Below are 15,123 nucleotides of genomic sequence, written 5' to 3'. Positions count from 1 at the left end.
GAATGCCAAACGAGCCGGGGCGCACAAGGAACACGGCCAAGAAAGCTGGTTATGTATTCACCTCGATAGCTCCTCGGTCCTGTAGTTCATCCAGCCGGACCCATGGCATTTCGCTTCTTTGGCAAGTCCCTCCTCTACGCACTGCCGCTGGGAGTCACTTTTCTGGACTGTGTTGGATATGTGGCCAGGGTGGATGGTGAGTCCTTGTCGGAGGTTCCTTTTGTGATCCAACCAAACCCGCTTGATTCGCCCGCAGGCATATCTATGCAGCCCGCTCTCAATCCAGTGCCGGATGAGAAGGACTACGTGTTCCTGCTGCGCTGGGGCACCCACAACAGCCAGGTGGAACGCGGCGACATAATATCCCTCATCTCGCCCAAGGATCCCGCCCAGAAGATCATCAAACGCGTGGTGGGGCTGCAGGGCGACGTGGTCTCCACGCTGGGCTACAAGCACGAGATCGTGCGCGTTCCCGAAGGTCATTGCTGGGTGGAGGGCGACCACACGGGCCACTCCATGGACAGCAACACCTTCGGACCCGTGGCCCTGGGCCTGATGTCTGCGAGGGCAGTGGCCATTGTCTGGCCACCGGAACGCTGGCGGCTGCTGGAGAACGAGCTGCCACGCCGTCGAAGGCCCATCCAGGCCTCCAAAAACACCAGCAACTACTACAACTAGACTGACCACCACCTGGCGGAGGGTCTGCGCCCCAGATAGTTCCAATTGTGTACATACTTACAGAAATACCCGTATATTTTATAATCAATTGTTGTGTTCCCGCATGCGAGGCAAGCTAGGATGTTCTAAATTAAAACTGAAAGTAAAAAGCCAAAGAAAATTGCAAATTTTAAATTGATTTAGTTATTTTTTTCTCAAAATGGTTATACCAAAATTTAGGCATACACTTACTTTCAAATGTTTTACTCGAATTAAATCTGCATAAAACTTAAGTTCTTTAAAATACCCTTCGAAAATGTAGTCAACAAATTTGCGCATTTACATAAGAATATTATTGTCCCAAGGTTCTCTATGTTGCCTAAAAAATAATAACAAATCAAGCTCTGGAAACATATATACTCTCGGTAAAAGGTAATTTTACTTGAATTTTCCTTTGTTCTATTCCAATTTTAAGAATATTACTTAAAACATTACTCGATTTATCAAAATCAAGGTAACAAAGCTTAATTTACTCATGATGTTTTGATATTTCCTTTCACAGCAGTTGCATTTAAAAAAAAAAATAAGCTTGAATTTTAAATTTAGTTTGGTCGAATCTGATGTATGAATAATATAATATTAAATTAAACTTTTACATTTCTCAGCAACGTAATATAAAAGCAAACAATCAAGACAAATTTAAGCTTGACAATAATAATGTATTTGGATAGCTCCATTTATACTAAAGCATTTTCCGAGACCGGATGCCAAATGCCTCCATCAGGGCGAGGGTCTGCTTCAGGGCCACTCCTGCCCGCACAATCTCGTAATAGCCCGGAGTGGCCAGGTCAATGACCGTTGAGGCTAGACGCCGTTCCTCGGTGAGTCCAATTTGGCCGGCGTCGAAGACGGCGCCCAATTGCGGCCACAGGGAGCGGAACTCTGAGACTTCCAGGCTGCTGGGCGCACTAGAACGATTGGCGCTGGTCAGGGCCAACGGCTGCTCATGCCACACGGCGCAGAGGTCGCGCATGAACTTGAAGTCCGGAATGCGAATGCCGATCTTGGAGGTGCTGGGATTAAGGAACCGGTTGCTCAGCTGGGGCGTCCGCTCGATCACGATGGTCAGGGGGCCCGGGAGCAAACGAGTTAGCAGCTCGTCGCTGAGATGGGCAGCCTGACCAAAGCGACGCAGGGCGGCGATGTTGTGTACGCAAATGGCCACCGGTTTGTGCTCATCCCGGCCCTTGATCTCGTACAGCCGTTGGATGGCTGCCTCGTTGTTGGCATCGCAGGCCAGCCCATAAACGGTATCGGTGGGCAAGGCAATAACCTGTCCACTCAGCAGGCACTGACGGGCCAGCTGGAGAGCCGCCTCGTCTCCAACCGGACACACTGGAGTGCTTAGCTCACTGACTCGATGCTGCATCCTGGTCGACTTGTGGTGAGCCTGGACAATTCGGAGCAGCTGTGTCTGCAGGCGGCGCATTAGTCCCGCCAGGTGTGGTTGCACTCGTGGTTGCAGCACTTGTAGAACGTGGTCATGGGCTCGTCGGCCGATCGAGTCTGGATTTGCATAAAGTAAGCACGCTTATGGCTGCACGTTGGACACTCCGCATCCGTCGAGTCCACGTTCTCCCAAGCCGCTTTGCCGCCCAGAACGTGGTCCACCTCCTGCAATTATAGAAAAATACGATAGTATCACAAATACCACCCAAATTGCATCATCCAGCGGCAACCGCCGATTTTACCTTAAGGCGAGGGAAGGTCTTTGTGGAGATCTTACGCCTGATCTTCGATATATAGGGGCAGGTGTTGCACGTGAAGCGGTGGCAATTCGTGTCCTCCTCAATAATCAGTATGTTTCCGCACGACGGGCAGAAAAACAACATAATTCCGGAGAATCCGCGTTTGTTTTCTATTGAGCACGTTGAGCGCTCCTTCACAGTGTGGCCATATCCAACGTTTAAATGTAACTGGTTTAAATATACCACAAAAATACCGAGATTAGTGTATTTTTGGTCAAATTACAACCGTCTCCACTATCCGTTTAAAATAATTGTTGCCAAGGTAGAATTATAGCTAATAATTTATTCACAGCTGATGGCGAATTGGAGATTAGATCTTGTCAGTCGGGCGTATTGAAAATGGCATCAGTAATATTAAGCAAATATTGTCATTGATATATTTCGCATTAGTTAGATCAGTAAATTCCTCAAATTTTTTACCTTTGAAAGAATATTTAGCTTTTATGGGTAAATTTAATTTATTTTGCTTAATAAGTACACCAAATAAATAAATTCCAGGAGTGCCCTGTTTAATATTGCGGTGCATATGCTGGTAATCTGGCAGAACCAGTTTTCCAGAGTCAGAACACAAAATAACAGTTTTCCACGAAAACATACCGTTGTTATTTGCCACCCAATGCCAACCTAATGCTCCTATTTTTTTCAGGAGCCGAAAATCTAACAAATTTGTCGATAAACATATTTTCTGCAAAAGAAGTATGACCAGTTATAAACATTTAAAAAATGTTTGCGTTTTCAGGCCACATTTGCGAGGCGTTTTAGTATTCTAGGGGTTAAGAACGTTAACCACACTGCCACACTACTTTAATCGCAACCAACTTCACTTACTTTACTTTTCTAAGAAACGTGTAACGAGCAACACCTCGTTCATAAAACACTGACTAAAATGTAAGTAATTAAAATAAACAACAGTAAGGGATTGCAGCAAATATAACTGCGAATAGAGTTCGTTTGGCTTGTTTGCAGAACTCAATGTTGCAAGATCAATTTGTGATAAGCAGGGAAATGCACTTCACCACTTGCAACTCAAATTGCAGTCACGTGGTTTAGCATCCTTTGCCATCTCAACAAATTTAAAATGGAATTAAAACCATACCTAACTATGCAATCATTTACTTTGCAGGTGATTCAGTAGTTTTTGGGTGCTACGTGCATACGCTGGCAACTGTGAATTGGTGAGTTGAATACTTTAATAAATATTAAATATATTTCAATGCGAACATGAGTCGCTGGTGTAAAGAAACACAACTTTAGCTAGTGCTTTTTACTTGTTCGTAGATCAAATTTACTTTGCCCAAGCATAACCCAAATTTTTAATACCCGAATTTGCGGTGCATATTCTTTTCGTGAAGCCGACATTTACTCTACCTTTAAAGATGTTTTTTTTTAGTATTCAGTCAGTTATTAATTCAAGAATCCTATTTTTACAGAAACAAAATGGAGTTGGAATCACCCAACACGTGCTTTACGGAGAAAGGATGAAAATGGTAGGTATTCATACTAACGTTTTAAAAAATGAAGTCATTCTATGATGATTTATTATTCTATTTTCTGACATCTCTTATGAACCGTTGTGATTCAAATCAGTTATAACTAATTCTGAAGTTTTCCATTAAAACCATGTAATTAATTTGTTTGTAGCCATTACTTATGAAAACTATTATTTGCAGATCCATCGTCCAAATTTTGGGTCCATATGGCGCTCATCAGTCAGCGTGGAGGTTTAAATGATCCAGAAGTTTAAATGGTAATTTGCATTCCTAAATAAAGAAATAAAATCAACTCTTAAAACTATCTGATGAATGAAACTTACACCATCTTTCGACTGAAAAATGTATTGATGCTATACAAGTTATCACTGAATTTTTTCGCAACTCACAGAATTTTGTATTCAAAAACCAAATTTTTCTAGTTTTTAATTAATGCGCTTATTTTATTTGCAGTAGGAACGACATTGGATTTAACCATCCCATGACAAAATGTGGCCTAGAACTCTTCTGAAAAGGTAATTAGGTTTAAATTCTAAAACACATCCAAAATATGAATTGTCTTAATTAGTCTCAATAAATAGTATCTAAAGCTTTCGTTTAAAGATGTTTGCATATAATATTGTGATGAATGAAACTTACACCATCTTTCGACTGAAAAATGTATTGATGTTATACAAGTTTTCACTGATTTCATATTAAAATGTCACATTTTTTATCTTAAAATAAATTTTGTTTGGCTCAAATTTACCAATTATTTAAATTTCTTATATTGCAGTAAGGCTGGATTTTCATATTAGATGAGCAATTTAAAACCATTTCATTAATAAGGTAAATATTAATCAACTTTAAAATCAAAACCTAAATTCAATGATGCTTTAATTTTCTGACATCTCTAATGAACCTTTGTGATTCAAACTTTTTAATACAATTAACTGATGACTCTCAAAAATAATTTTTTATTTAGTTTGCGTTTATTTTACTAAAATCGTTTTTCCCCCCATATTTTACAGACTACTAAAATTGGATGAGAACAAAACCCAATGAAGCAGAATATTGCTAAAAGGAAACTTGATCCAAGGTTAGTATTAAACCATTTTGGTTTAAAAAAAAGAATGAAGACTTCAATGATGATATCTAAACCATTCACAGACAACATATAAAGGTTAGGCTCTGACAAACTTCTCCAATATTTTTTTGGAGATAGGGAGTCTTGCTTAACTGGTTATGGGCCCTGGTTAAAAAATTGGCACTGAGCTCCTTTAAATATATAAGAATTTATTAATTATCTGGGCAATGAAACTAATGTTGACTGTTTTTATCTTTGCAGGTTTGGAATCCTTGGAGAAAACTATGTTAAAACCATACCAATAAATAAAAAGCTCTTGAAATGTTAAAAATCGTTTTTTACTAAATTTGCTCGCTCCCGTAGGGCCAGTTCCTGGTCCTGCTTGGCAATCATTCGCTCGCCCTTGGACTTTTTGCCTATGCCCAGCTTGGGCAATCCTCTATTCAGACCCTCGAGAAGGACACACGCCTTGCAGGGCTGTTGTGAGGAAACGAAGCCACAGCGAGTGCATATGCCACGAACTGGTTTCTTCACGGTGTCCTTGAATCGCAGCTGCTCGCCGGAGTAGATGATGTCCATGATAACCGAAGGTCGCACCTTCTCCAGATCTTTGAGAAAGGCTCGGGCATGGCCGCGATACGCATTGGGGGCAAATACACATTCCGTGGAGAAGTAGACAAGCTTCTTGTAGTGGGCATACATCACGATCTCCTTCTCGTAGCTGTATTTTAGGGGCTTCACACGTGGAATGGAATCCTCGCCGCCGCCGGTCCGAATGTCTGTGCAGCGACGCAGGCGTGCCGTGTCCCCACGGAGCACATTCATCAGCACCGTCTCCGCAATGTCGTCGGCGTTGTGGCCCGTGGCTATGCTGTCCACGCCCAGCAGCTTGGCTCCTCGATCCAAGGCCTGTCGGCGGAAAACCCCGCAAAAGGTGCAGTTGTTGGAGCGCCCGATCTGCCCCACAATGCGGTCCATGGTCCAGCCGTAGAGCTCCTCGTAGGACAGGATCTTCAGGGGCAGCTGGTAGTCGTCACGGTTCTGCTTGACCGTCTCCAAACTGTCGTCCCGATAGCCAGTGATGCCCTCGTCAATGGAAAGGAGCACCAGTTCCAGGCCATAATCGTGGCGTTCGTTTAGCAGTTTCAAGCTGAAAGAAATGGACGTGATTAAAGAGGTGGGATAAGGGAAAATCTACAACATACACATGCGCCAGGACAGTGGAATCCTTGCCTCCACTGGCCGCCACGGCCACCTTCTCACCACGCCGAAACAAGTGGCTGGAGGAGATCGTGTGATGGATTTCCGCCTCGAAGGCGGCAAAAAAGCACTCCTTGCACAGGGCATCGCCGGTTTTCGGTCGCTATAGGTACACATTATTAATGGGATTTCCTGAGCATAGATAATTTGACAACTCACTTTCAAAGCAGCCCGATTTCCGCACTGGGACTTGCAGTTTATGGGCATTTTAACATAAATTTAACACACAATTTGCTGGAAGCCAGCTGTTGCACTTTCAGCACTGACCAGCACTGGCTTTTCCCACAAGTTGCCCAACACTTGAAATAGTAAAGAAGAAAATAAACATTTGTATTTACAATGAGTGGCGGAAAAGAGCTAAAAGCCTTGATTAAGGACATCCGGGAGACGTTAAAGCTGGGCAAGCACGCGGAGGCCATACCTAAGTGTCAGGTAATGTGACCGCTGAAGGGTATTCCTATTGCTCATTGTCCTAATCACATTTATTGCAGCGCCTGCTAAAATCGGATCCCAAGAACGCCATGGGCTACTTGTTGCTCGGGGCCGCCTACCAGAATATAGACAAGGCGGAGGCAGCCAAGAACCTGAGGCAGTGCATCGAGTTCACGGAGGGACCCGCCACCGCCGCTCTCCTGGGTCTGGCCAACTGCGCGCCCAGCAACGAGCTGCCGGAGATCTACGATCAACTGGCGGATCTGCAACCGTAAGGAATTAATCATATAACTTTTAGATGATACCTGTGTCTCATTTGAGGAAGTTCAAATGTCTACTCAGTCTGATTAGGAAAGGTATATAATATAATATATAATTTCTTGCAGATGAAATTGGCACAAAATTACCTTTTTTGTTAAAGTATTTACTAACAAACGAAACTTATTCTTAATTTATTAGAGAACAATCCTTGGACTTTTGGGAGAAGCTTTTCAACTTGGCTTCAGATTCAAGTTTGGCACCCGCTTGCTTTGCTGTATTAAAAAAGAGGGTTAAAAACCCAGAGGACAAAAATTATGGCAAAATCCTGGAATACCTGGCACGCATTTGGTTCGCCAACGATTTTGAAGTCACACCAGAAGATTCTGAACTTGTACGTAACGTAACCTTAACATAAGCTTATTAATATTGATACTCCTTAATCCTAAGTATAAAACAACGATGGAAGCTCTGCTGGCCAGCGGTGATTCAAATGCCAAGAGCGTCGTCTACAAGCGCTACCTTAAGTGGCTCTACAAGGAGAAGGATTTTGTGGCCTGTGTGCGGCACGCCTGCAACATGGTCGAATCTCATCCCAAGGATGTCTACGGCTTTGAGTGGATATGCAAGACGTACTGCGAAAACCACGATCAACCAAACCGAGATCTCTGGCAGCAGGAGTTGAGACATCCCATCCAGGTGTACGCTGAGCAACTGCTGCAACTAAATCCGAACTCCAACTTGGCCCTGTTGATCAAGGCACTGGACCTTTATGTTGAGGGGCAATTTGTGGCATCCAGACAGTTGGCGCTGCAAGCGCAGCAAAGCCATCCAGCGTACAAGGTGACGCTGGAGCTTTTAGCCAACATCCACATGGAGCTGGGCGCCTACAAGCTGGCTCTTCAGCTGTGGCGGCAGCTTGGGCAGGAAAACGAAGCTTATGCTCTGTGTTTAGCGCACGAAAAGGAGAATTCCCAATTGAGAGAAGGAGTCAGGATGTTGCAAACGCTCGAGAAGTCAGAGTGCAATGTAAAGGCTTTAGCTCGGTGAGACATCAAAAAAACATTTGCAAATCTTTTATTATTACGCATGTTACTTTTTTTAGTTGCTACTTCAAGCTGGGTGAGCTGCAGCTGCTGAAAGATTTACCTCTGGATGAGCTTTCCAAGGCAGAATATCTCTTGTAAGACAAGTCACTCTTTGATTTTAGTAACACACTAATAAAAACCTATTTTAAATTCATGCTAGGTCCCCCGCTGAAGCTCTTCGGGAAATTGGCAACCAAGAGTCCTTCGAGGCTCAGCTGCTTTGTGGCAAACTGCACATGCAGCTAAAGAACTATTCAGATTCCCTGAACTGCGTGCTGAAGGCCACTCGTCTGCGTCCGCACTTCGCCGAGTGCTTCGACTATCTGGGCAGGCTGTATCCGCTGGCAACTGGGGACTTGTCACGTGCCCGCAAGTGCTATGAAAAGTGCATCAGTCTCAATGCCCTGGCCGAGGAAGCTGTCGATGCGCTGAGTTTCATCTACCAGGAACTGGGCGAGGAGGAGCTAAACGAGACGCTTCTTCTAAACACTTTGCGGCATCTGGGCAGCGACGAATCAATCCGACTGCAGTACAAGCTGGGACTGCACTTTTTGCAAGTGAAGAAGTGGGACAACGTGGGTGACTAGCAGGTGATCTTTGAAATATCCCCTAAAAGAATTTTATTGCAGGCCATCCAATGCTTCCGGATTGCCATCAAGCACGACTCGCGCTGCATGGTCTACTGGGAGTCGTTGGGCGATGCTTATGCCGCGCGTGGATCCTACAACTCGGCAATTCGGGTCTTCCAAAAGATTCTCGAGCTGTCCCCGGAGAATAGTTATGCTCTGCTCCAAATAGCCTCTATTAAAACGGTATGCAAATATGAAACTAGATACTTAACATAACTAATTTCTTTCAATTTTAATAGACAATTCGCATGTATTCCGAGGCAATTGAAGATTACGATACGCTGCTAAGGCTAAATCCTAGTTACCTGCCTGGGTTAAGAGGTGCAGCAGAGGCGCATATTGGCTTGGCGAACAGTTTTAAGAGCCAGAACTTGTATGGCAGGTCAAAGCAGCATTTTCAATTAGCTGTGGGCCACCTTCAAAGGTGGGAAGATCATCTCATGTCTAACTATTTATGGTTTTAAGTAAAGTTTTTTTTGTTACAGTGCCTTTCTTCAGCCAGAGGCACAGAGCATGGTCTGGCTGTGGCGCCTCTCGGCCAGCGTGTTCGTACAAACGGCCCAACTACCGCCCTCCTTGGCCAACTTGGATGTGGCTGGAAGTCTGGCCAAGCGCGATGAACCCATTGCGTATCTGTCGCGCAAGGATCTCCTGCAGCTGGCTCAACGCTTCTATCTTTGCGCTTTGAAGCTGAAGCAGAACACCTACCTGTGGTATGAGCTGTCGCTGGCTAGCTACTACAGTGCCCTCTTCATTCCTGAGGAGGCCAAGGGTCACCTGGAGACAGCGGCAAAGGTATGCAAGATGGCCATCAAAGAGCGGAGCAATCGATGGCAGAATTGGAATCTACTCGGAGTGATCAACATGCATTCTGAATATGAGAATCTGCCGCTGGCACAGCACTGCCTCATTCAGGCGGTGGAGCTGGAACGGAAATGTTTCACGGCTTGGACCAATCTCGGAGTGCTGTACATCCAGTTGAATGAAACCCGACTGGCCAATGAGGCCTTCAAGCGAGCCCAGCAATCGAGTCCCGTGTACGCCAACGCTTGGATAGGCCAGGCCATCCTGGCGGAGACGATTGGTGACCGCGAGGAGGCCTTCGACCTGTTCCGCCATTGCCAGCAGTTCGATTACCACCCGGAGTCGGCTCTCGGTTTCGCGCATTGGGTGTGCGAGATGCTATCGGATCCGGAGTCTCGGAACAAGCAGCACATCAGGCATGCCATCGATCACATGTACGCGGATGTCTATGCACTGGATGCCATCAATTGGTAAGTACTAATGTTTCATAACCTAACTCTTTAAACATCTTTATAATTTAAAGGTACGTGCAAAATGAGGAGGCAGATGCTAGTATCGCATCGCTGTCGTTTCAGGGATTTTTGTACGCCCGGAAAAAACTGTATCGTCAAGCGATCGAAGCATTCACCCGCGCCTGCAACATATGCCAGCCTGGAGCGGATCGAGACAAGCTCTATACGAATTTGGGATACCTCTATCTTAAACTTGACCAACCGGAGCAGGCAGTAAACGCACTAAACACTGTGGCCCATGCCACATTTAAACCAATTATTGGCCTGGCCCAGGCGTACTACCGATCCGGACAGCTGCAGGAATCCTATTCGATTTACAACTCTGTGTTGAGCAACGTGGTGGGCCAAGATGATGATAAGGCGGCCACCATTCTGGTGGCCATGGCATCCATGATATACGCTTTCCAGGGAGAAGCAGACACTAAAACGCTACTCTGTCAGTGGTTGGTAGCGCGTACTTAATCTAGTTGTTCTACTTTTATAATGATTTTATTTTCGAAAGTGTCCTGTTAAAGGAAGTGCCCATTCAGGCCCTGTACTCTGCCTTTGCCTTGGGCATAATTCATAGGGATAACGAGTTGAGCCAGACAATAATGACAGAGCTGAGTGCGTACGCTTTCAAGGAGGAGTATTGTGCCGAGGTGTCCTACCTGACGGCCAACTATATCCTGATAAACGTGTGTTTGATGGCCGGCTTGTGTTAGTTTCAAGAAACTAATGATATCAATCTGTTTTTAGGAGGGTGCACGCAAGGCGTTGTGCTATCTACAGTCCCGAGTCCGAATGTATCCCCATTCCGCTGGACTTCGCAAGGTGTTGCTTAAGTTTCTTCTTGACTATTTCCTGGAGGAACGGTCCCATCAACTGGCCACCTCGAACATGGCTCTGATAGCTCTTACACTGGGCCATACCAATCAGCAGAATGGGTAAGAAAGGGGGTTTCAATATAAAGTGTTTTATTTCATTGATGATTTTTAATCATCATAGCATATTGGCCAGCGAGGAGGCACAGACGACCATCTATGCCAGCCAGGCCGTGAGTGCAGTGGACAAGGTCTGCTCCCTGAAGCTGGTGCAGCGCGCAATCCGACTGAATCCCGCAGACCAGCAAGCCAGGCAATTACTTTCCGCCATATCGGCTCATTGATAATAATACCCAATAAAAATTGCGATTTGAAATGCTTTTTTTTGCCGCCAACTAAGACAGTGTTGGGAAGCACCAAGATGCAGTGTGACCGCACTGATGGCTTTAACGCGAGGGTCACACTGCGTCGGGGGTGAAGCCAAGTCCACGGAAAACAGAAAAGCGCATAAAAAGCGAAAAATGTGTGTGAAATAGTGAAAATGCGGAAGAAATAGCAATGCCAGAGATCCAGAGTGACAATGTGCCGCACAATTAGTCCGAGATTTACCTTTAAATCGCTGTGAGGCGCCTACACTGCGCCCTGCATACCTGCATATGAAAACCTGCTGCCGCGGCCATAATTACAGTTAGACACTAAAATAGCTGCACGGTCAGGTTGCGAAGTGATTTGGGGCACTCAGCTTGGCGAGAAGGGGGATTCGGGATCGGGATCTGGTGTAGCCCACGCACGCTAGCCTCGTTGGAAAATGGAAAACGAATCCGTCAAGTCGGAACACAGTGGACGCTCCAGACGCTCGCGAAATCACAACAACAACGGCGGAGGGGGAGGAGGAGGAGGTGGTGGCGGCGGAGGCGGTGGGGGCAGTGTAAACAACGGCTATCACAGGGAACGGGATCGTTCCAGACACTCGCACCGCAGCACCCACTCTTCCAAGTCGGGCAAGGGATTCCAGCGAGGTGACATGGCGCCCTACCAGACCAGCGTTAACATGACAGGTAAGTTCCATGGAGGTAGTGGTCCATAAACAAGCAACTAACCCTCTTTCGCCGACCAGGAGACGGCAGCCACGATGGCCAGGAGGTCATCGAGGTGCAGATCCTGCCGCAGGACGAGAATTGGGGTGAGAACACCACCGCCGTCACGGGCAACACATCCGAGCAGAGCATCTCCATGGAGGACATTAACAACATGTGGCACCGCGAAAACGACAAGGGCTTCGGCTTTGCCTGCCGGCGCTACGTGGAGTCCAGCTTCTACTTCCTGCTGGGATGCGGCACCTTCTTCTCGCCAGTGGCCATGGTGGTGATGCCCTATGTGGGCTTCTTTCCCTCGGCCTTCGACCATCCGGAGCTGACGCAGACGGTGCGCACCCAGCTGCTGGCCTGCAGCGAGCAGTGCAAGGGCCAACTGGTCTCCCTGGCCGCTCGCCTTCTGCTCCTCGCCATCGGCCTGTGGGCGGTGTTCATGCGACGAACTGCGGCCAGCATGCCGCGCATTTTCCTGTACCGTGCTCTGGTCCTCCTGCTGGTCACCATCTGCACGTTCGCGTACTGGCTCTTCTACATCGTGCAGGTCACGAACGGGGCCAAGATCGTGGTGGAGACTGGCGGTGATGCCGTGGACTACAAGTCGCTGGTAGGCTATGCCACCAACTTTGTGGACACGCTGCTGTTCATCCACTATGTGGCCGTTGTTCTGCTGGAGCTGCGCCACCAGCAGCCCTGCTATTACATCAAGATTATCCGCTCCCCGGACGGAGTTTCGCGCTCGTACATGCTGGGCCAACTGAGCATTCAGCGGGCGGCCGTGTGGGTGCTGCAGCACTACTACGTGGACTTCCCGATCTTCAACCCGTATCTGGAGCGCATCCCCATCTCCGTCTCCAAGTCGCAGCGTAACAAGATATCGAACAGCTTCAAGTACTACGAAGTGGACGGGGTGAGTAATTCGCAGCAGCAAAGTCAGAGCAGGGCGGTTCTGGCGGCCAACGCCCGAAGGCGTGATTCCTCGCACAACGAGCGCTTCTACGAGGAACACGAGTACGAGAGGCGCGTTAAGAAGCGACGTGCCCGCCTCATCACGGCCGCCGAGGAGGCGTTCACCCACATCAAGCGCATCCATAACGAACCCGCTCCAGCACTGCCGCTCGATCCACAGGAGGCAGCCTCGGCGGTCTTTCCATCGATGGCCAGAGCTCTGCAAAAGTACTTGCGGGTTACGCGCCAGCAACCGCGACACACTTTTGAGAGCATCCTGAAGCACCTGGCACACTGCCTGAAGCACGATCTGTCGCCGCGCGCCTTTCTGGAACCGTATTTGACCGAGTCGCCGGTGATGCAGAGCGAGAAGGAACGCCGCTGGGTGCAGTCATGGTCGCTCATCTGCGACGAGATCGTCTCCCGGCCCATTGGCAACGAGTGCACGTTCCAGCTGATCCAGAACGATGTCTCTTTAATGGTCACTGTGCACAAGCTGCCGCACTTCAACCTGGCCGAGGAGGTGGTGGATCCCAAGAGCAACAAATTTGTGCTAAAACTGAACTCCGAAACCTCCGTATGACACCACCACAATGCCCCGCCGATAATAACGCCCACGCACAGCAACCAGACACAATCGTCATATCTGCATGTGTTTGTTTGATAATCCCAACTTTATTTCCTTCCCATTCCTATTTCAATAACAGTTCAGTCAATCGTACTTAATTCCGTGATTCGATTTTAAACTATTAATACTCTTTTACATGCCACAAATTCCATCATAATCAATCAAATTATGCAATCAAAATTAACTACTAATGAATACGCCCCAAAACAAACTGGCTGGCCAAAAAAATATTTAAAATCGAAGAAAAATCCTTGAGTTTTAAAGAACACAAACAAGTCGAAATCAAAACAAAATTTAATTTGTTCATGTAACTGAAGATTAGGTGAGCAGACGATGTACTCTTATCAGCTATAAACTTATGACCCAAATATCAATGCTCAAAAGCCCAGTGTATCATCCTAAACCGACTCGAACATATCACTCGACCCTTTTAAAAGCAAACATGACTTTACAAGTTCCCAAAGTATTAATTATAAGAATGATGGTTCGGCTTGCAGAACCGCGAATATAAGTTATCAACTCTTCAATGCAGCTCTTTTATACACGTTTTTTATTTTAGAAAATATGTTTAGTGTAAAGTTGGGCTTTCTCGTCTCGGAATATCATATATTAAACCCGATATCTGTGACGTTTAAGTCCCATTGGTAGCCTTAAGAAGGAATGGAGTGAGCCAAGGCGAACCCATTGAATTTTAGCTAAGACTCGGACTTGCGCCAAAAGTGGAGTAACCACTCTTGGCGCGACTCGAAACAATTTTACAAACGCACATTTTAAGCCGAAACCGAAAGGTCCTAACTCTTCTGCCACAAAGTTGATGAGGAACGACAAAACTAAAACTCGAATGCAACTGATGACAAATACATAATTTAAGCAAAGACTGCCTGAATATGCATTTTATACACACAAATTGCCAACAGCCACTAGCCGGTGTATGTACGGACCTGTGCATAGCAACCAGAAATTATATACAGAAACTCGTGTATTTTTAGAAACAAAATTATAGTGATAAGGACCCGAAATCGTATTCGAACATATGTACGTTCCAGTGAAACCAATCTATACATATAAAGTATATATATACCTATTTACAAAACTACTTAGAGAACTTTTGCTTGAGGTTTGATTTTATTTTTCGTTTTCTAGCTAAATGCCTTCTGTCGAAGCACTCTTTTATATTGCAATTCTCTAGCAATTACTTAAAGCAATTGATAAGCCAACCCTTAAGCATACATACCATTTATATATTAACTATCAAACTGTAACTGTTGTAACTGTAACTAGCTTATGAAACCACATGCCGTAAAATAAATCGAACCCACTTTTTTAACAGCTTTAATTGAATTGTGTTTTCTGTTTTATGATGACGCAGTTAATTCATTAATTCATTCGCTTAGCTCCTATAAAAGCAATTTACCTTATCAGCTCTAGATTAATAACCAGTTCCTATAATGATAAATGAGCCGGGCGGTTTTCCATATTGCACATAAGTACAATAAGTGAGTATTAGATTTAATCTCAAATCCATCAATTTTTGATTCATTCCGTAGCTGACACTCAAGTTTTCATGATAACACTTATAGGAGCACTTAATTCAAGTTCAAGTGTGGTGAGACCGGGTGGTCTCATTATTTTCACATCATCAAGATAAG

General features: G+C 45.7%; 6 protein-coding genes, 1 long non-coding RNA gene and 4 other non-coding genes across 14 annotated transcripts; 8 read left to right on the top strand and 3 right to left on the bottom strand.

The window, feature by feature from the left end:
• Positions 1 to 74: 74 nt before the first annotated feature.
• Positions 75 to 852, top strand: LOC108143556 (mitochondrial inner membrane protease subunit 2). Its single transcript, XM_017268065.2, has 2 exons — positions 75 to 196; positions 257 to 852. Exons 1-2 carry the CDS (start codon positions 103 to 105, stop codon positions 676 to 678), a joined length of 516 nt encoding a protein of 171 aa, XP_017123554.1. The 5' UTR covers positions 75 to 102; the 3' UTR covers positions 679 to 852.
• Positions 853 to 1,355: 503 nt separating this feature from the next.
• On the bottom strand, positions 1,356 to 2,146 carry LOC108143555 (yrdC domain-containing protein, mitochondrial). Its single transcript, XM_017268064.2, has one exon. The coding sequence runs from the start codon at positions 2,144 to 2,146 to the stop codon at positions 1,400 to 1,402; it is 747 nt and encodes a 248-aa protein (XP_017123553.1). The 3' UTR covers positions 1,356 to 1,399.
• LOC108143559 (DNA-directed RNA polymerase III subunit RPC10) lies at positions 2,146 to 2,623 on the bottom strand. The gene is made up of 2 exons (XM_017268067.2): positions 2,409 to 2,623; positions 2,146 to 2,331 (listed from the first exon to the last, which is right to left on the bottom strand). The coding sequence occupies exons 1-2, from the start codon at positions 2,547 to 2,549 to the stop codon at positions 2,146 to 2,148; spliced, it is 327 nt and encodes a 108-aa protein (XP_017123556.1). The 5' UTR covers positions 2,550 to 2,623.
• A 645-nt stretch (positions 2,624 to 3,268) lies between these two features.
• Positions 3,269 to 5,352, top strand: LOC108143439. 4 transcript variants are annotated; one of them, XR_001774336.1, is made up of 8 exons: positions 3,269 to 3,353; positions 3,589 to 3,640; positions 3,896 to 3,952; positions 4,136 to 4,212; positions 4,412 to 4,470; positions 4,731 to 4,783; positions 4,966 to 5,033; positions 5,283 to 5,352. It is a non-coding gene; the product is annotated as an uncharacterized LOC108143439 (long non-coding RNA). The 4 variants fall into 4 exon arrangements; XR_001774334.1 differs by having other exon boundaries at positions 4,409 to 4,470; XR_001774337.1 differs by lacking the exon at positions 4,731 to 4,783.
• LOC121466935 lies at positions 3,988 to 4,072 on the top strand. Its single transcript, XR_005977097.1, has one exon. It is a non-coding gene; the product is annotated as a small nucleolar RNA Me28S-Gm3255 (small nucleolar RNA).
• LOC121466947 lies at positions 4,256 to 4,335 on the top strand. The gene has a single exon (XR_005977109.1). It is a non-coding gene; the product is annotated as a small nucleolar RNA Me28S-Am982 (small nucleolar RNA).
• On the top strand, positions 4,572 to 4,651 carry LOC121466946. Its single transcript, XR_005977108.1, has one exon. It is a non-coding gene; the product is annotated as a small nucleolar RNA Me28S-Am982 (small nucleolar RNA).
• LOC121466936 lies at positions 4,817 to 4,895 on the top strand. The gene has a single exon (XR_005977098.1). It is a non-coding gene; the product is annotated as a small nucleolar RNA Me28S-Gm3255 (small nucleolar RNA).
• On the bottom strand, positions 5,338 to 6,559 carry LOC108143438 (cytoplasmic tRNA 2-thiolation protein 1). The gene is made up of 3 exons (XM_017267853.1): positions 6,441 to 6,559; positions 6,227 to 6,384; positions 5,338 to 6,171 (listed from the first exon to the last, which is right to left on the bottom strand). The coding sequence occupies exons 1-3, from the start codon at positions 6,486 to 6,488 to the stop codon at positions 5,346 to 5,348; spliced, it is 1,032 nt and encodes a 343-aa protein (XP_017123342.1). The 5' UTR covers positions 6,489 to 6,559; the 3' UTR covers positions 5,338 to 5,345.
• Positions 6,560 to 6,573: 14 nt separating this feature from the next.
• On the top strand, positions 6,574 to 11,183 carry LOC108143435 (tetratricopeptide repeat protein 37). Its single transcript, XM_017267850.2, has 13 exons — positions 6,574 to 6,713; positions 6,773 to 6,984; positions 7,173 to 7,365; positions 7,422 to 8,017; positions 8,077 to 8,154; positions 8,220 to 8,634; positions 8,689 to 8,871; positions 8,928 to 9,112; positions 9,174 to 9,962; positions 10,016 to 10,447; positions 10,507 to 10,681; positions 10,743 to 10,930; positions 10,992 to 11,183. Exons 1-13 carry the CDS (start codon positions 6,621 to 6,623, stop codon positions 11,149 to 11,151), a joined length of 3,699 nt encoding a protein of 1,232 aa, XP_017123339.1. The 5' UTR covers positions 6,574 to 6,620; the 3' UTR covers positions 11,152 to 11,183.
• An 84-nt stretch (positions 11,184 to 11,267) lies between these two features.
• On the top strand, positions 11,268 to 14,810 carry LOC108143437 (vang-like protein 1). The gene is made up of 2 exons (XM_017267852.2): positions 11,268 to 11,865; positions 11,925 to 14,810. Exons 1-2 carry the CDS (start codon positions 11,616 to 11,618, stop codon positions 13,427 to 13,429), a joined length of 1,755 nt encoding a protein of 584 aa, XP_017123341.1. The 5' UTR covers positions 11,268 to 11,615; the 3' UTR covers positions 13,430 to 14,810.
• Positions 14,811 to 15,123: the final 313 nt, after the last annotated feature.

This window comes from Drosophila elegans, unplaced genomic scaffold (assembly GCF_018152505.1).
Source record: "Drosophila elegans isolate 14027-0461.03 unplaced genomic scaffold, ASM1815250v1 contig_183, whole genome shotgun sequence".
NCBI classification, from domain to species: domain Eukaryota; kingdom Metazoa; phylum Arthropoda; class Insecta; order Diptera; family Drosophilidae; genus Drosophila; species Drosophila elegans.
The sequence above is the reverse complement of the archived record's forward strand: the minus strand, read 5'-3'. Positions and strand labels throughout refer to the sequence as shown.